The 20,369-nt window shown below is 34.9% G+C and overlaps 4 protein-coding genes across 4 annotated transcripts; all 4 read right to left on the reverse strand.

The window, feature by feature from the left end:
* Positions 1 to 1,125: 1,125 nt before the first annotated feature.
* Positions 1,126 to 2,238, reverse strand: LOC145075791 (F-box protein At5g07610-like). The gene has a single exon (XM_079021904.1). The coding sequence runs from the start codon at positions 2,236 to 2,238 to the stop codon at positions 1,126 to 1,128; it is 1,113 nt and encodes a 370-aa protein (XP_078878030.1).
* A 5,704-nt stretch (positions 2,239 to 7,942) lies between these two features.
* LOC145075792 (F-box protein At5g07610-like) lies at positions 7,943 to 9,108 on the reverse strand. The gene is made up of 2 exons (XM_079021905.1): positions 8,374 to 9,108; positions 7,943 to 8,341 (listed from the first exon to the last, which is right to left on the reverse strand). Exons 1-2 carry the CDS (start codon positions 9,106 to 9,108, stop codon positions 7,943 to 7,945), a joined length of 1,134 nt encoding a protein of 377 aa, XP_078878031.1.
* A 1,479-nt stretch (positions 9,109 to 10,587) lies between these two features.
* LOC145075793 (uncharacterized) lies at positions 10,588 to 11,593 on the reverse strand. The gene is made up of 2 exons (XM_079021906.1): positions 11,100 to 11,593; positions 10,588 to 10,909 (listed from the first exon to the last, which is right to left on the reverse strand). Exons 1-2 carry the CDS (start codon positions 11,591 to 11,593, stop codon positions 10,588 to 10,590), a joined length of 816 nt encoding a protein of 271 aa, XP_078878032.1.
* A 254-nt stretch (positions 11,594 to 11,847) lies between these two features.
* Positions 11,848 to 13,221, reverse strand: LOC145075794 (UPF0481 protein At3g47200-like). The gene has a single exon (XM_079021907.1). The coding sequence runs from the start codon at positions 13,219 to 13,221 to the stop codon at positions 11,848 to 11,850; it is 1,374 nt and encodes a 457-aa protein (XP_078878033.1).
* Positions 13,222 to 20,369: the final 7,148 nt, after the last annotated feature.

Consider the following 20,369-nt stretch of genomic DNA (forward strand, 5'->3'; position numbering starts at 1 on the left):
GAAATTTAGAGGAAAGAGGGTGCGGTGGGGTGGGGTTTTTTTTATTTATTTTGTATTTTACAAATAATTGTAAGAAAAATAAAATAAATGAAAAAATAATTAAAAAATGGTAGAATAGTCATTTCATGTCTCACAAGGGATAAAACATGCAAATTTAAACTAATGAGGGATGACATGTGCAATATTTAACCAAACGAGGGACGGTTCAAGTTAAAATTTAAAAATATGGACTAAACGTGCTTTTGGACACATGCATAAGGGACGAATGGTGTAATTTACCCAATTTGTTATTTCCTGTTAAAACATAAAAAAATTATTTTTTCATTAATTTGGACAAAATGTTAAATAATCCAAACTGTTCTATTTAAAAAAAACTTTTAAGAGTATATTAAAGTTTATTTCTAACAACTGTTGACATGTATTTCATTTATTTATTTTAATTAAAAATCAAAATAATTATTTTATTTATATCTTATAATCAAGGAAACTTGGTTTGAAGAATCAAGACTTAAAATGACAAAAAAAAAAAAAAATCATGAATACATAGAGCAAGCACAACTCAAAACAAACTATATACTGGTTTTCCTTCAACACTGGGACGAAAGCTATATTACATGTTTGCACCATTGATGAAGCAATAAGGCAAAATAAATATGTAGCTGTTTGCGATTAAAATCCAACAATGTTTATCGATGTTCACAAATCATTTCCAAAATCAACCTATCTTTTGTGCCTATGTGTTGATAATTCTCCTAAACCCTAACTACATTGCATAGTAGCGACAGTGAAGCTCTCGAATATGCAACCTTTGAAGAAAGGTTGCATTTGAGTTGTTCAACTTTTATTTTAGAAGCAACATTTTTTCTCCAAAAGCTGTTCTACATTTTTACTTATTATAAAGTCCAAAAATAACATCTAGTAATCAGGCATTAGATGATCATTGTGAGTTATTATTATTTGGGAAACCTCCTAAAATATTATGAGTTTTAGTATTAGGTTAGGATTATTGTCATACTATTTTCTAGTCCCGTTTGTCATTCTCTCATTTGTCTATAAATGCTCCGGCCAGATAAATAAAAACTAGTGGCTGATAGAATTAAGAAATGTACACATAAATGGGAGGTTTTAGAAAGTAACTATGGTTTCAATATAACGAAAAGCTCCCCCATGCCAGATTGGTATGGTTTGATCAAACATCTGCTTGAAACTCTTTTCATGAAAATTGTACCTTACGATCTTCCCAAGAATTTGGATCACCATGAAGAAGGTTTCATCTTCTTCTCCACCCCTCACCACATCTAAGACTTGAATAGCGTAATGATCAGGGAACCACCGAATTGCATTCATGCGATGCACATCAAGCTTCACCATATATTTAACGAACCACCCGGAATGATGATTCAACATCTCGTACACCTTCAGTTGGAAACTGCGCTGAACCCTCTTCACCAAATGCAGACAGCCTCTTGACTCCCCAAAGTAAACGGCCTTTTCTCCTTCATGATAGCGTCCAGTAAAATCTTGTGTGTCGATAGTAAAGTATGATGGCATCGTTTGCAATTCTTCTGTGTCGAGCTTAAAGTAGGAAGGATTACCATTGGAGTGAGCCCAGTGAATCGCTTGATGCCAATAAACCCCGGAGCTGAAGGACGTATAAGAATTCGCGGAGAAAGATTGATCTGAAATCCTCCATTTCTCTGTCTCAGATGAGTAGATTTGAATCTGAAAAAGCTTCTCATCACGTCTAATATACCGAATGCAAACAAGTTTGTAGTGAGGACAATCTGTTGGATGAAATGCGAGAGCCATAAAACAGATAGTTCGACGAACATGTCCACCTCCAGGAACTGATGGAATCAGAGCGAATTGCTTAGTGGTTGGATTGAATACGTAGTATCTACAATCACGCTTGATCTTCTTGCTACAACAAAGGAGCAATCCATTACAGGATTGGATGATTTTAATACCACGAGGATCAGGATAGAAGTCGAGATTAAGAAAAGGAGGGTTTCTGTTCTCATCATCAAAAGGAACGTAGAAATCTTTAACAAACAAGCCACGAGAGATACAACCATTTTTATAAATGAGAGTGAAACACCGGTCAGTTAAAAGGGAACGCCAGTGTTTGGATACGGATTTGAATCTACGAACAGAGGCAAGAGGCAGCCGGAGAAAGATTTCGATTAGAAGATCATCGTTGATCTGCAGTTTCTTCACTTTGGATCTGGTGATAACCATTTTGGAGTGGGTTGATACTTGATAGCCTTGAAGAAGATATGTATTTAAGGTGTGTTTTCATGGTGAAAGGTTGCAACGGAAGCTGATATATAGTAAACAGAAAATCAGATTTCAACGGAAGCTTTCCCAAGATTTTCTATATGACTTGAATTTGTCAAAAAATACAACCCCACTCAAAATATAATGTAGAAAATAGTGGAACATTAATCATCAATTTTTTTTCCTAATCACATCCTTCAAAAAAAATATGTAGTGTGAGGGCTTTGTAACAACTGGAATCTCTTAAAGTTTTGCAATCATAGATAAGACATGACCTTACTAACAATCCTTATATGGTATCACTATTTTTATTGTCATTCTTCATTTTTTACCATTAGGGAACTAATTTCTTTCTCGATGAAAACTAATTAATCCTATTATTCCCTTACAATTATTGATATATGAATCCATAATGAATTCACACTCGTGGCAGATTTTGTGATGGACTTGAATTTACAACATTACAAAGATGTAATTATATGAAAAAAGTGCGAATCTGGCAAGGAGCATGCTAGTTCTGCATTACTTCGTGAGGGAGGAGGGAGTCATTCCCTCCCAACCTATTGAATCCAATGTCACATCATTTTTTTTTTTTTAATTTTTCTTCATCTTTGTTAACCCACAACACACGGAAACCCTATCTTTTTGAACCTACTCAACCCATTCAATTAAAAAAAATACAAAACAATCAAAGGTAAAATCTTAATTAGCAATAGAGTTATCGGCGGTACCACTCTCGCTTCAACGGGTTGGTTAATTGGTTTCACTAACCCACTTCACCATCTCTCTCTACTTTATTTCTCTCATTTTCTCTTCTACCATGTGTTTTAAAACTTGTAACTTAGTTGTTTTGTATTTTTTTAATTGAGTGAGTTGAATGGGTTGAGAAAGACAAGATTTCCGTGTGTTGTGGGTTGGAAAAGATGAAGAAAAAAAAGACAAAAGTTAATGTGACAGTGGATTCAGTGGGTTGGAAGGGAACGACTCCCTCCTCCCTCCTCCCTGAGGGAACCTTTCTAGGAGATGAGTGATGATTACAAATGATCCTTTGGATTCTAGGAATATATTTCTCGAAGGTGTGCTACTCTTATTATATTGTTGTTATTAAGCAAATATAACTCCACAAACTCTTGTTTTTGAACTTGTAGATGTAAGTTGTCGTTTTAGAGTTATAGCTAGTATAGGTGATGAAGGGGTTGGAATATGGACAAGTGCTTGTACCGGGTAGTAGCTATAATTTTTGTTGAAGGGGTTGGACTATGGACAAGTGCTTGTAACGGATAGTAGCTATAATTTTTTGTTGAATGTGTAGTGGATATTTTTTATATTAATATTTACTATGATTATGGTTCAAATTGCATTTGGTTTTTATTTATTGTATTTTTTCTACAAAAACAATAATAATATGGGATTTTTGTTTTATATTATTTTATTATGTTTTAAAAAAAAATTGCAATTTTTACTATGCATAAAAAACTATAACATAAAAGAGCTTCGTCGGAATTCCATCAGAAATATGTCAGGAATCTTAATTTGTTGGTATTCTATCGGAAAGTAGGAGTCAAAATTTTTTGTCAGATTCTTCCTGCAGATAATTGTGTCGGAAATGTGTCAAACATTTTGTTAGAAATTTCTCGGAAAGGTGCTTCCTATGACCCATTTTACAACATACTTTTTCGTCGAGAATGTATTGTAAGGGGCTATTTAGACAAAATAATCACGAATATGCTTTGTCCGGAAAAACCTAATATTCTTATAGTAATGGTTTTAGAGTTTGTATTTTAACCGTTCTAAAAATAATAACAAATTTCTTTTTTCAAGTCATTTATATTTTAAGACTAAACTACACAAATTGTCCCTGTGGTTTGTCGAAAATTGCCACTTTGATCCAAAAAGGTTTGGACTAGCACCAGTGGTCCAAAAGTTTGATTTTGTTGCAAGTTTGATCCAATTTACTTTGATTTTTTTTTTAAATGATAGATTTGACCTTTTTTAATTTTATTTTGTATTTTTTTAATTTTGTTATATTTTTTATTTAAATTAAACAAAAAAGAAAAAAAGAAATCTATTTCCATTCCTTCCTCTTGTAAACAACACCACCACCACCGATCACCGTCTCCTCTCTCTCTCTCTCTCTCTCTCTCTTTCTCTCTTATTGGAACACCTCCGATCTCAACCCTCACCAACATGCTCTTTGTTTCTTCTCGGCCAATGGAAACAGATCTGCAAATAAGGGTTTGCTTCGAGCTAGGTTTTGCTGAGGAACAATCAAGTTGAATGAGAAGATGAAAGGTGGCGAGAGGCAATATGTTTGCTTCTAACGGTGGTATCCCACAAACCGGCTTCCAGATCTTGACGGAGGAGGATCCGACAAGTTAGGGTTTTAGATCACCAACATCCTTCTTCTTCACTGAAAACCCTAATCCATATGAGATAAGCTGTCGGCGCTAGGGTTTCAGAAGTTAGTGATGGTTTTTGTCAAAAATTGAGGTTATGGATATGGTTTCCGGTTAAGAAGACGAACTAAGAAAGTGACAAAAGGGTCTCCAATGGTGGGAATTGATTAGGATTTGTTGTAGGTGATGGCGAATTTCAGATTTGTTGGAGGTTGCTGGTGACAGAGACGATGAGGGCTAAAGGCGGTGGCGCCAATGTCAAAGACGGTGGTTTCCGTTGGTGACACCGGTCTCCGACGATGGCACCAGTTTCTAGGCTTTATGAACTGTTCTTGAGAGCCATGAAGAACAAACGAAGAGGGAAAGAGAAATATTGGGGAGAGAGAGAGAGAGAGATTTTTATTTCTTGTTTTTAGAGAGAGATAAAGAGATTTATTTTTATTTTATTGTTTTTTTTAAATCTGAAATTAGGAAAACAAATAAGAAAAAATATAAAATATATTAACAGGGGTAGATCCGTCATTTTGAAAAAAATCAGAACAGATTGGACTAAAGACGCAACAAAATGAAAGTGGACCACTAGTGCTAGTCCAAACCTTTTTGGACCAAAGTGACAATTTTCGACATACCACAGAGACTATTTGTGCAGTTTTGTCATATTTTAATTGTATCATATAAACAGAGTTGTATTAGAGGGTAGGACAGCATGGACAATGACCCAACACCTTCAAATTTTCGAGGCAAAATGTATCTTATTATATTATTTTAGAAATAGAAAAGTTTTTGGAAATAAGTCGTCACCGATAGCGACAAAAAAAAGCCTCATTTTTTTTTTATCCGGGGTATCAAATCAGCTTTAATCCACCCTGCATATAAAAAAACATTATTATTATTTTTTTGTAGTGGATACAACTCGGTACAATTGTTTCTCATCCCTTTTGTCATCCAACAATTGAGGTTTTGTTCACTCATTTCTAAGTGGCGTTGACTTGGGTTTTATTTCTTTTTTTTATCTTTTATTAACAATCAAAACAATTTTTTTTATTTATAAGGTGTTGCTAATAATTAGATATCTTGTGGACGCCTCATTGATTACTTTTTAAAAAGTCAATCTATAATTAACTATTTATAATCAGTTTTTTCAGAAAACAATACAATTTCAACCAATAAAAATATTTTAAAATTAAATTAGAGTGTCTATATGGTAAAATGAGATGTCTTTTTAACCAACTCCTTACTTATATCTTGTAATACTTGAGGAAACTGGGTTTCTAGAATCCTTATTTAATCTACTTGATTCCAGTTCTAGCACTTGTACTCACATAATCACATACACATACATTGGTGAGTCCACTGTCTCATATGTAAGCTTTATCTTTTTATTGGTTAATTGTAGGAAATAACAACGTATTATGTTCTAAATATAGTTTGAAATAACAACGTATTATGTTCTAAATATAGTTTTACACTTTGACACTATTCAATTTGGAATTTGGTTATCGGGTATCCAATGGCAATTTTTTTACCAATACAATCAACGTAGTTAAAAAATTTTGTTATTAATAGTAATGAGATTTTCTAATATGTGCTAGAGGTGGCAAAAATTGACATGACACGAAACCCGACACGAAATAAATGGGTTTTGGTAAGATATTTCAACCCGTTTAAATAAACGGGTTGACATGACACGACACGACACGAAAATTAAATGGGTAAGGTTAGGGTTGAGAATTTCAACTCGAATATGACTCGAAAATGACCCGTTTATTTATATGCAAGTTTTTTGAATTATTTAAATAAACTAGATAGATACAAAACCAAAACCATTAGTAAAAGAAAACTTTCGAATTGAATTGTTTTGTAATGCTGAAATGACTTTAGCCGTCTAGATCAAGACTTCATTTCAGTTTTTCCATTCTTTCCCAAACTACTCAGTCTCTTTCACCACTCCCACATCCTTATGACCTTGTCATCCGTCTCCCCAACTCTCACTCTTTTAATTTTGTCATCTGAAATTGTTATGACTTCATCTATTTGCCTCCAAACTATTAGTTTTTCCTTTCCGCCTACATAACTCTTACTCTTTCAATATGCTCAATCTTTTAACCTCACATGACACGACATGTTTCAAGGTATAGCCCTAACCCGAAACTCGACACGAAAATAAACGGGTTGACACGACACGACACGTTAATTAAATGGGTCAGGTTAGGGTCAAACACTTTCAACCCGTTTAGTGTTTCGACACTACACGACACGACACGATTGCCACCTCTAATATGTGCCCTAACAGCACATATAAGAAGTATTAATTATGAAAAAAAATTACCATAAATAAAATGTAAATTTTTTTTATTATGGAGATTATTAATGCATTTCATATTTAAATATGATAATATTATTTATAATTAATACATTTTACATTTATTAATTAATGTTTTGTATGTATGTCCTTATAATACATGTTAGAAAATATCAATTAAGCAACATGAGTTTGCTATTTTTAACACAATTTATTAGGGGTGTCGAACGGGTAAAATTTTCGGGTTTCGGGTAGAACGGGTATTTCCTTAAGAAAATAATACCCGATATCCGACCTATATTGTAATTCAGGTTTTCGGGTTTCGGGTATTCGGGTTTGAGGTCGGGTCGGGTAATTATCGGGTATACCCGAAACATTCTTAAATGACACTTATTGATAATTTATTTATTTATTTATTTTTACTTTTACATGTTGGTTGGTTTAATAAAGAATCGGGTAGGAAAATACTCCATACAATTAACAAGTACATATATAATAATAATACAAATCATTATAATATGTTATGTACTTTTTTAATTCCATTATGTGTGATAGTGAGAAACTGAGAATTGTGATGACGGTTCAGGACTTCAGCTTTAGCGTCGTATTCCCTTTGCAAGTTTGCATCGACTGTCAAGTTGTCGTTCATAAGAAGGAAACAAATGGTTTTGTTTTATGTGAAGTGTGCGTACATGACTGCATTGTATATTTGATATTATTTAAAAAACGAATTCGGGTATTCGGTATACCCGAAAATAAATATTCATACCTAAAACCCGACCTATATTATTATCGGGTTAATCTATTACACGAATGTTCATACCCGTTACCCGTTCTACCCGACCCATTCTACCCGAATTCGGAATGGGTCGGGTGGGTAGAACGGGTTTCGGGTTTTTTTTGACAGTCCTACAATTTATAATCTTAATGAATCAATAATCAATAAATTTACATAAAATTGAACATTTTACACGGAAACTATGGTTTCAATATAACGATGAACTTCCGCATGATTAATTGGTCCATCGATAAAGGAGCTCAGATCATATATCTGCTTACCACTCTTGTTGGCAACATCATACCTTATAATATTATTCCCTGGAATCCTGATCACCATGAATGTTTCATCTTCTTCTTCACCTCTCACCACATCTAACAACTGAAATTCATAAAAACATGTACTGATCTCAGGGTAAGAATTCAGAAGCTCATCAAGATCCACTCGATACTTAACAAACCACCCTGAACGATCGTTTAACATCTCGTACACGTTCAGATGCAAATGGGTCTCACTGCGATTGGCCTTCAACACCAAATGCAGATGGCCTCGTGACTCCCCAAAGTAAAGGACATTGCTCCGTGTGGACTATCTCCCAAAGATTCCACTGCCACCTCAACCGGAAATGACAGCGATTGCAATTCTTCTGTATCGATCTTAAAGTACAATGGATTAACAGAGAAGGGAGCCCAGTAAAGTGCTTGATTCCAATAAACTCCGGAGCCTAAGGATTCATAATAAGGTGCAGAGAAAGAAAAAGATTCATCTGAAATCTTCCATCTCCTTGTCTCCGACGAGTAGATTTGAATCCGAAACATATCCTCATCAGGCTTAGCACGATGAAAGCAAACAACTTTGTAGTCAACACAGTCTGTTTGATGAAAGGCCAGACCCATAAAACGAATATTTTTTTGGAGTTTCCTGCCTCCAAGAACAGATGGGATAAGTGCAATCTGCCTGGTTGTAGGATTGAGTACAGAATATTTACGTTCACCCTGGATCCCATGCTTGCTACAGCAAAGAAGTAATCCATTACAAGATTGCACTATTCTAATACTGCATGGATGAGGATGGATGTCGAGATTACAAATAGGAAGAGCAATTTGGTTCTCAACATCAAATGGAATATACATATTGCGAACATAAAATCCAGGAGAGATGGAAACATTTTTATACAGGAGGGTGAAAGGTTGTCGACTCAAAAGGGAACTCCAGTTTTTGGATACAGATTTGAATCGAAGAACAGAGGTAAGAGGAAGCCGGAGAAGGATTTCTATTAAAAGATCATCGTTGGAACCTATCAAAGCTCCTGACTGGTTCCGGGTTTTCTTGGTTCTAGGTCTGGTGTTCACCATTTTTATTTTTTGGAGTGGATTGAAAGCCTTCAACAAGATGTGTACTTAATACATGTGTTTTCATTTCGAAAGATTGCAAGGGAAGCTGATAATAAAGAAAACAAGGATTACCATGGAAGCTTTGCCCTAGATTCTCTTGACGTTGACTTGAATTTGTCAAAAGTTTAAAGGCATCTCAAATTGTTAGTGAAGGTCATGATTAGTTAGGCATTCTTATATTTTCCTTGTATATAAATTTTTCTGTGATTTTTCCTCCTAATACAGTTCTATAAATAAGCCTTGGGCAAATTGTGGTGAGTATTATCTATCCCTTCAAACATATTCGATTAGGCTGAATAATAATTTAAGCGTATTGTTAAACTGTCTTTCATCTTGCTGATTTTAAACTGGTAATTTCAAATTAAATTGACGTCAATGTGTATAAAAATCATGACTTTCAATAGATATTATGGTTATTAGTTGGACCAATTTACGTCGTAGTTAATTAGATTTATTAGTTCGTTGTTTATGAAAAAAAATTGAATGTTACGATGAGCTTGTAGCCTTGGACAAATCTGATTGTAGAGAAGGAGGGGAAAAACTTTCTTAAATTGAGGGTTGACAGAAGAAATTCTCAGATGAGAAGACAACCTGGGGTCAACGATTTTGATGTTTAATGTAGGCTGGTTGAAGGAAATGAAGAGGGGCATTGAATTGTCATGTGTTTTTTTTTTGGACCGGCAAATAATATATTAAAAGTAATAGGGAAGCAAAGAGATTACATAAAAACAAACAAATTATAGTCAAAAAACATGAAATGGGTTAATAGCCCAATCGACCCATCTATACGTACAGTTTCTCCTTCTGTGTTTTATACAAGTAAAAACTTGGGACCTAATGTTATTTGCCACCTTGGTTGGGGATAATCTAAGATTCTTGAATATTCTATCACATCTCGCCATCCAAATCCACCATATGGTTCCATAGCAAATATTGATGAAGTTGTTTCTCCTTTTCTTGCACTTATACCAGGATGAAGAATTTATGAACTCCTGGAATTGAAGTTACATGTATTGTAGGTATATCGCATCCTTTGAGGGCCCATTCCCACATTGTTTTTGCAAATGAACATTTAAACAATATATGTTCGATTGTCTCCTCTTCCCGCAAGCAATAACTATACACTGATTCATTAGTAGATAATCCCCGCTTTTTTAATTCAACTAAGGTTGGAATCCGTCCCTGGTTTGCTCGTCATATGAAGCACAGTACCTTGATAGGAATTTCATATAACCATTCAATTTTTTCACCACTCACAGGATGTTGAGGTTTATCAATCAACTTCCTCAAGGCTTCCACATGAAATACCTCATCATAGGTTAAAAGGCATATCCACTGATCATCTGCCAAGCTTGGTTGAAAATTCCCAAGTAAGGATGATATTTGTTGTAGTTCTAGTTCCTGTTCAGGACTATGAGACTGAGACTGAGATAACCAGTCTCATGTTGGGCCTAGAATTTGAACCCTCTCCAACACTTTGCACCGTTTTTTCTTTTCCATTCGATATAACTCCGGGAATGATATTTTCAACGGCAAGTTACCAATCCACCGATCAAGCCAAAACAATGTATCATCCCCTCTTTCAACTCTCTTTACCAGCACCTTTTCAATATCTATCCCCAGGTCTTTCAGATCTTCTTGAACATTTGCAACATTATTCCATACACCGGCAATCGCCTTTTTTGATATGCAATAAGGGGTTCTAATTTTCAAATTATGAATTCCTTTTATTGCCCGAGCCCATAATGAATCTGGTTCCATCCTGAGCCTCCACCACCATTTAGTAATTAATGAAACATTTAAGGCCCGTACTGAGCCCACACCTAGCCCCCCCACCCCCATGTCTTTTGGAGCAATCACATTCTCCCAAACCACCCAGTGCACATTCCTTTTTTCCTCGCAACCTCCCCATAGGAACCTCCTGCGAATACTCTCCAACATGTTAATAATACCATCCGGAGCAACAAAGAGAGAGAAGTAAAATGTTGGAAGATTTCCCATAATGGCCTTTATTAACGTTAATCTTTCCTCCAAATGATAATGTTTTTGACTTCCAAGATGAAAGCTTTACATGAAACCTATCCACCACCGGTTTCCAATGTTTCCTAAGATTCATGTTTGCACCTACGGGAACTCCAAGATACGTGAATGGGAGTGATGATGGTTCACACCCAAGGGGTGCTGTCCACCTCGCCACCTCCTGTGGGTGTGCTCCGATACCAAACACCCTAGACTTGTGAAAATTGACTTTAAGTCCGGACGATATGTGGAAACATCTGAGCATTCGAGCCAGGTTTTTAATATTTTCTCTTTTCCATTCTCCGACAAATAGTGCATCATCCGCATAAAAGAGGTGTGAGATAGTTAAGTCACTTTGTAGGATTCCTACACCTTTGAAGATTCCAATTTCACATGCCTTCTTCATAACGACGTTCAATCCCTCCATTGCAATTATAAATAAAAATGGGGTGCATTGAATTGTCGAGACTTCATATTTAGGGTTTTCTCAATGAAGCAACATTAAGTTTCAAAAACAGAGTAATTAATGCCAGTATATATACAACTGTGACATAGATATAATAAACTTATACGGATTAATGAATATGAGACTTTATTATAGGAAAGAAAAAGAAAGGAGACGCATACAGCAAGTAAGAGCATGTACATCGAAGGAAGAAAAAAACTATACACATTTAATGGTTACATAGTTACATTGGTCGCATTTGCGGCTTTGATAGTAAAGAAGGTCTGAACCACGGTAAGTGCAAACAGGACAAGTGCACCAATTAGAGCAATTACATTCCAAGGATTATTGAAATATTTACCCTTCAACCCAGCAAGAGTATTGGGCCAGTAACTATTGTAGTAGGCATCCATATCTTTCCACTGTTGATCATAAAAGAAATCTGGGATGCTAACAAATTTAACTAAGCCATTTATCATATTTGCAGCATTCTCGTTCGAACTCGAAAGATTTGTAAGGACTTTTGATTTTACCAAAATGGCAACATCCTCCGGAGTATCGATTAGCATATCCATGGCATAGACATATGATGTAACATATTTATTAACATCAGAAAACTGCTCGTATATAAGGAGGTTCCGAAGAACCAATTCACTCATATCATGAATACAAACTACTGGCATCTTCAGAGTAGGCCATTGTAACCATGAAAATGGGGGAATGGCTGTGAAAATCGGTAACAATGAAAAAAAAGATGAGGGTAATTGTAATTCCAGTTTTAAAGCCATTGCCCAATTCTCATCTTCATTAGGCTTGAACTTCATCCCTGCCCTATGCAATTCCACAGCTGTGTGGCCTTTTGGATTTGCTTCGACAAACACTGATGGCATCGGTTCCACAGGCTGGTAATATTTGTGTACAAAGTGAAGAAGATGATCAGTAGTGGAATCTAGGCTGACATTGGGTACTACAGAATTTGATTCAAAGACTTTGTAGTATCCTAGAAGTACGCTAATATGCTGGGTAAATGAGGAGTTGATGTGCATTCTTCCAGATGCTACAATAGTACAGTCAAATATGATTTTAAGAACAAAAAACGGGATTTGGTTTTCTATCAGTAGCAGGTCATAAACGATCAATGGAGTAATCATCATGTTACACCCGGATGATTTTTCTGATTCATTCTGAATGAACTCAAGTATGAAACAACCATCTATTACCATCATCTTCGCAAGTTCAAGATCGTTGTAGGTCACTGATCTTCCATAACATTCCTTGATTATTTCTATTGATTGAATCACCTTCTCAACACATGTTCGGAGTGTTTGGTTTGGCACAGTACCTAGTCGACGCAACCAATTATGTAAATAAGTTTGTTTTTGAATCTCAAATCCTTGTAAATGTTCGTTATGTCTGTGAAGAGGCCCAATAGACACCACCTTCGGATTGAAACAAGTTGGGCTGAGATCTCGGATCACACTAGGAACCATGTAAATTGATGGTGGCACTTGTTTGCCTAGAACCTCTCCGTTTTCTTTATAATCAAGTAGAAATTTAACAGTATTCCCAATGTTATCTACTTCTCCGGACTCCACATTAGCATCTTCCATTCAGAATGTTAGCTTATAAATTTCGTCTGCAACAATTAGATAGAAGAAAATGATTAGATGATAACAAATGTGATTAAAACAAACCACATAAAAAAGATGCAACTTCTGAAAATAGTGGGGTTACCTTCTTCGTGAATCGCTTCAATTGTTTGGTTTTGTAATGAAAGTGTCAAGCCTTAAATGCAAATCCTAAGCTTTGATCGAGTGGATGTATTATTTAGTGCATATAATTTTTAGTTGAACCCATGTATTGATTATGCTTTTTGACATTCTATTTTTAGTACTTAAAATATCTCTATCTTAATATAAACAATATTGAATATAATCTTAAAATATTTCACTATGTAATAAGTCAAGATTTCCGGAAGTCAACTTTAACATAGGTTCTTGTTTTATTTGAAAATGATTATATTCATAATGTTGAAAAACCATATATCGAATATATCTAATATGGTTGGTCCAAACATATTTTAGGTATAAGACGGAAAAAAAAAAGGAACATTTCATAAAAATAAAAAAAATTAACTTATGTATAATCATAAAAGTAACCCGAATAAATGTGAGTTTACATCTTTATAACTACATTTTGAGCCATTTACATAAATAACCACCGTCCTATATGGGTCCATTTCGAACTTGTTTTGGACTAATTTTATGTTTTATCAAAAATACTTTTTCTCTAAAAAAAAAAAAAAAAAAAAAAAAGAAACCCTATAATTTGGATTTCATAGCATTTTGTACAAAAAAAAAACAACAAAAAAGTCTAAATTCCGCTAAGACAAAATTGCAGAAATGGTCCCTGTGGTTTGCCGATTTCTTTAAGTAAGGTCCAAAAAATAGTTTCCTTGCAAAAAGGTCATTATTTGGTGTTTGAGTTGTGGATTTGGTCCCAAAAACTAACATCCGTTAGTTTCAGTCTGTTAGTGTGTTGAAATGATTTTTTTACCCTTTATTTTTATTTTTATTAATTATTAATTATATTTCCCCTTTTTTATAAATTATTAATAATAAAAGACAAAAGAACTCTCTCTCTCTCTCTCTCTCTCTCTCTCTCTCTCTCTCTCTCTCTCTCTCTCTTCCGGTGATATAAAACACCGTTTGCGGCCTCTTATATCTCCTCATCTTCCTCACACTCACCTCTACCTCTTTTCACATACTTTTCATTTCATCACTTCTGTTCTACTATACTTCCATTCACCTATACAACCAAAGGGGGAAAACTCCTTCTCAAATCCCGATTTGCTCCACCGAGGATAAGTGTGGCTAGAGATGATGATCACTCCCACGAGTTATCCAACAATTGTCGCCGCCCACGGATGATGATTGAACAGTGGAACAACCCGGATCCCTAAACAACCACATCCTCATTCTCCTGCCGGTCAGACCCTCACCTACCGATGGCGAAGCACCACCATCGCCAATAAAGTTTTATGACCACCAACCACCATCATTGCTACTCTGTCTCTCTCACAATTCTACCCGATATAAGCCTCAACGTCATCTTGAAGATGTCGTACACTTGCAAGATCCGCAACACCAAGAAGGTCGCCATCTCTAAGAGGCAAACACAAATCTGGAGTTTAGATTCCCATCAGGCATCTGTCCTAATTGTCAAGAACCTTTAGGGGGTGTTTGGCTAAGTTTTTTAAAACAACTTATTAGGTTCCACACCACTATAAAATAAAAAAGTGTTTGGATGAAAATAACTTATTCCGGTGGGGAACCTCTAATAAGTCATTTTTTTCATAAGTTACCCTACACTTACTTATTAACTTTGTAACACCCATAAAATTCAATCCAATTTAAAACTTTTTTAAACATTTAAAACCATTAAGTTATTACAATTTGTTTTTAAAATAGTTTAAGCATCAGAGTTTCCCCAGAATCTAATCATAAAATCATGAGATACGAGGAGCTGTATGAACACGCCTTCGCCTTCCCGCAATCATCAAAAGTACCTGAAACAATAATCGATAAATGTAAGCTCGAAGTCTTAGTGAGTTACCCCCAAAATACCAACGCCATACAGATATAACCATATTATATAAACATATAAGCAAACAACATGCATAATGAGCCATCGGTTAGACTGGACTAACTCCCGGTCCTCAGTCCATCTGGACCGCTCTCTGAGCCCTCAGCACGTCTGGACCACCCTCCTCGAGGCCTTCAGCCTATCCGAACCGCTCACTAGGCCTTTGACCTAACTAGGCCCGGGCCTACAGTCTACCCGGTCCGCCCAGGGTGTCTTGGCCTACTGCACACAGTAGGACCTGCCTCAACCCTTTCCCCAAACCAACAAACATGTGCACATACATATAAACAAGTAAACATGCAGTTCTAACATATCACTAATCATGGCAACTATCCTATAACCAGGATACCGATCTAACCGATCACTAACATACCAACCATCCTATAACTAGGATACTGACCTAACCGATCTCTAACATAGCAACCATCCTATAACCATGATATATATCATAAAGCATAACGTGTAATAAATCCGGATACAAATCCGAAAAGGGTCGGCATTGGTGCCTTAGACCCTGTTGATATAGTGATGACAACTCACCTCACAAGTGGTGCTGAAATGAACCGAAAGTCTCCGATCGCTGTCTTACTGAATGTCCCGAACTATTCAAATAATAAACACTATGTCAATACATGGATTATCAATCTTGACTAAGGGTCCACATAATCCATTTTGGTCCTTTCTCTTAATTGTGCCAAGGCCCAATTCCAAATCCATGATCCACAAGTCCACATATGCAAGGCCTAAGTCCAACTAGTCCAAAGGTGGCCCAATCTCAAAGCTCAATTCAATAAAAGCCCAACAGAGGATGTACGCGGGGCGTACTCCTCTGGTACGTTGGGCGTACTCCTCCTGAAGTTGACCACCATTGGGGTGGTTGACTCAGTACGCTGGGCGTACTGGATTTATGTCGGGCGTACGCGGTGATTTGCTAAAACCCTAATAAGTGCTTAATGGCTTAAGCACTTTAGCCCAAACTTCAAATCTAGTGACCAAATGTGCCTAGGACCCATAAAGTCACGAACTTTATCACTTTGGACGTCCAGAAAGCTCTTAATACTTGGTCTTGATCCATTAAGACCTTCTTACTCCATGCATGGGACGTCTTAAGCCATTGGGACCTCATTTTTATCACTCAAAACCTCTTCAAGAGTCTAGAAGGACAATTTATTTCATCCAAATCAGATTATGCACCATCTTGGGACTTTTGGGACAAGAAATGGTTACTTAAAGCCAAAATAGCAAGATCTATAAATGCATGCATAAAGTCTAAAGCTTTTTACCATTCAGAGCTTCTAGGGCACCAACCAACTTCAGATCTACAAGCTTGATCTTCTTCTCCAACTCTTTGATGCAATACCTTCTTCTCAAAACACTCAAAATACACTTTATAAGCTCACACACTCAAGGAAATGGCTAGGGTTTGGGGAAAACAGCTCTAAACAGTGGAGGCTGAGGTAAGGGAGGGTTATGAGCTCATAATGTTGCTTATATAGCCCCCAAACCCTAAATATTAGGGTTTCATCCTGACGTAAGTACGTCCAACGTACACAAGTGTATGCCCGACGTACTAAGGTGGACCTTAGTACGCTTAGCGTACTCTTATGTACGCTCAACGTACTCCTTCTTGATCTAAGGTTGCAACCTTGGCCCTTATACTTATCTTGGCTTTACACTTCCAACCCCAAGGACTCCAAATGACCAAATAATGATAGTAAAGAGGGTTCGGAAATACCTGCAAAATCTCGGGATGTTACAAACTTATAAGCTAATAAGCTAATAAGCAATAAGTTTTTTTGCCAAACATATCCTTTCTCATTCTCTTTGTTCATCCTTCATTCCTGTAAAACTCATCTCCCCCACTGCTAACTCCACTTTATTTTGTGTTTCTTCATCCATGAAAACGAAGATGACGCAATATTATTTTTACATCTTGATTTGAATATCCTATTGGTTTTGAAGATTTTTGTTTGTTTTATACAACAACATATATGTTTTTTGAGTAATCTAGGTTGGCAATTTGGTTTCTTTTGATTATGAATTTACATTGTTTCCCTTATTTAAACATAGATTTTGGAGGATCAAAAACACAGTGAACCGATTTTTGATGATGGGAAAATGATTTTGGCATCATTTGATGCTATTGATTTTGGTTTCTTTTGGGTCTACCTTCTGGATGGGGTGGGCGGGTGAGGTAACAGTGGATGATGGTGATGGTGGTGTTCATAGTGGTGGGTTTATAAATTTTTGGTTTTTGTAATTTAGTATTTTTTTTTCCTTCAATTTTTTTCCTATCAGAAAAATGTGTCGTGTCATCGAAGAAGACTACATGGGCTAGTCGGAGAAGACAACGGGGTCTGACTGTATTTTGGATTGGGAAAGAGGTAGGTGGTAGGGTTGTTTTTGAAAAATGGGGTGTAAGTGGGGCCCACTAGATAATATCTATACTAATAAAAATTAATTGAAATATATAATGAAGGGTAAAATAGTCATTTGAGCACATTTAACAGAGTGAAGTAACAGATGTTAATTTTAGGGACCAAATCCACAACTCAAACATCAAATAAGGACCTTTTTTTGCTAGGGAACTATTTTTTGGACCTTACCCAAAGAAATCAGCAAACCATAGGGACCATTTTTGTAATTTTTTCTTCTGTTAACGTTTGAAATTCAAAAGTTAAGGGATTTATTCTGAAGTCCATGATAAGGGTTGATTTGTTGAATTTGTGGAATTGTATAAGTAACTTCTTCAATCTCTTATTTATAGTGGGGCATGAACATTGAAGGTCACACAATCTGATACACACATTCCAGACTGACATTTCAAACCAACATTTTGGGCCTCAAATCAATCGTACAACAACATTGCATACAATCCAAGACATGGATTCCCCACACACACATTCCGGGCACACATTCTGAACATAATTTTTGGACACACATTCTGACACACATTACTTTGTTAAAACATCACACTATTAATATACATCTATTATACATCATAAACGAAGTACATTAGCAAACTAAAATGCTTGAGAATGAGTGCATTTGAATTTTGTGTTTGTTATTGTGAAGAAGAAGATTGCTACGTTTCTTCGAATATTAACCCGTTTCTTAGAGGCCCAGATTTCCCACTCCCAGATAAAATGATTGATGACATTTTCCAAGCAATGAAAGAGGCTAAAAAAGCCAATGTAAGGGACTCTGAAATGAGTCAGAAACTCAATCAACGTTCAAACGATCTGGTGGAACACTTAAATAAAAAAGAAAAATGGGTAGTTTAAACTTGAAAAAAAAAGTCAATGAGACTGAGAAGTGGATTTGAGATGCGAATGTAGAGATTAATAAGCTTTTGGACAGAACGGGACTGGCTTACTTATATTTTTATAATTATAGGATATTTTATCGACCGCCAACAAAATATGTATCCCTTACGATTTCTTAATTTTTGGAAACCATTTAAATATGTTATAGCTTTTGTAATGATCATTTAACTAATGCGAATGAAAATCACTTCCATTTAAAAAATCATACCATTTATTTTACATAATTAAATTTGAAATGACATTACAATAGCAAATATTAGAGTTCATTCCATGAAAATTGGGAATTCGCATTTGGTACAAACTAGCAATGTCTACATGATTTTCAAACAATTCCATGTAAGTCTAAATTAGGCAGAAAAAATATGCGTTAAATTAATTTCTAAATTTGTTTGCATTAAACGAATATCACGTGTTAGCTGTATTAGTCTAAAGATCAATTTGTGTAGATGTTGTTAAAAAAAAGTGGGTTTTATAGATGAATAAATTATTTTCAATATACAGGAGCTTTCATAATTACACCCGATAAAGGTAAACTTTAATTGAAAAAATTGTTATACATATTTTTTATGGTACTATATAATAAAAGTTGTTATATATATATATATATATATATATATATATATATATATATATATATATATAACTTTTATCATATAGTACCATAAAAAAATATGTATAACAATTTTTTCAATTGAAGTTTACCTTTATCGGGTGCAATTATAAAAGCTCCTGTATATTGAAAATAATTTATTCATCTGTAAAACCCATTTTTTTTAACAACATCCACACAAATTGATCTTCAGACTAATACAACTAACACATGGTATTGGTTTAACGCAAAAAATTTAGAAATTAATTTAACTATATCAAAAAGAAAATTAAAAAAATATGTTCTTCGTATTCCGAATTGTTACTACCATTTCGACCTATCATTTTGGAAATGATCTTCGTATTCCGAATTGCGTTTTTCGTATTTCGGACTATTACTACTATCACGGAATCACTTGTAACGGGTAAGCAGGTGTTAGCTGTATTAGTCTGAAGATCAATTTGTGTGGATGTTGTTAAAAAAAGTGGGTTTTACAGATGAATAAATTATTTTCAATATACATGAGCTTTCATGATTGTACCTGATAAAGGTAAACTTCAATTGAAAAAATTGTTATACATATTTTTTATGGTACTATATAATAAAAGTTGTTTATATATATATATATATATATATATATATATATATATATATATATATATATATATATATATATATATATATATAACTTTTATTATATAGTACCATAAAAAATATGTATAACAATTTTTTCAATTGAAGTTTACCTTTATCGGGTGCAATCATGAAAGCTCCTATATATTAAAAATAATTTATTCATCTGTAAAACCCATTTTTGTTTAACAACAATCACACAAATTGATCTTCAGACTAATACAACTAACACATGGTATTGGTTTAACGCAAAAAATTTAGAAATTAATTTAACTATATCAAAAAGAAAATTAAAAAAAATATGTTCTTCGTATTCCGGATTGTTACTACCATTTCGACCTATCATTTTGGAAATGATCTTCGTATTCCGAATTGCGTTGTTCGTATGTCGGACTATTACTACTATCACGGAATCACTTGTAACGGGTAAGCAGGACTTATAACCTCTCTAGGGAGTGGTAGTAACACTTTTGAAGGTACTTATATGGTTATTATATGGCTAAAATTAAAAATAACTACAAAAATTAAGTTAATCCAGACTTGTTTCTCGTATTTCAAAATTGTT

Source organism: Lactuca serriola, chromosome 9, assembly GCF_051521515.1.
Source record: "Lactuca serriola cultivar US96UC23 chromosome 9, Lser_US96UC23_V15, whole genome shotgun sequence".
In the NCBI taxonomy this organism is placed as follows: Eukaryota; Viridiplantae; Streptophyta; class Magnoliopsida; order Asterales; family Asteraceae; genus Lactuca; species Lactuca serriola.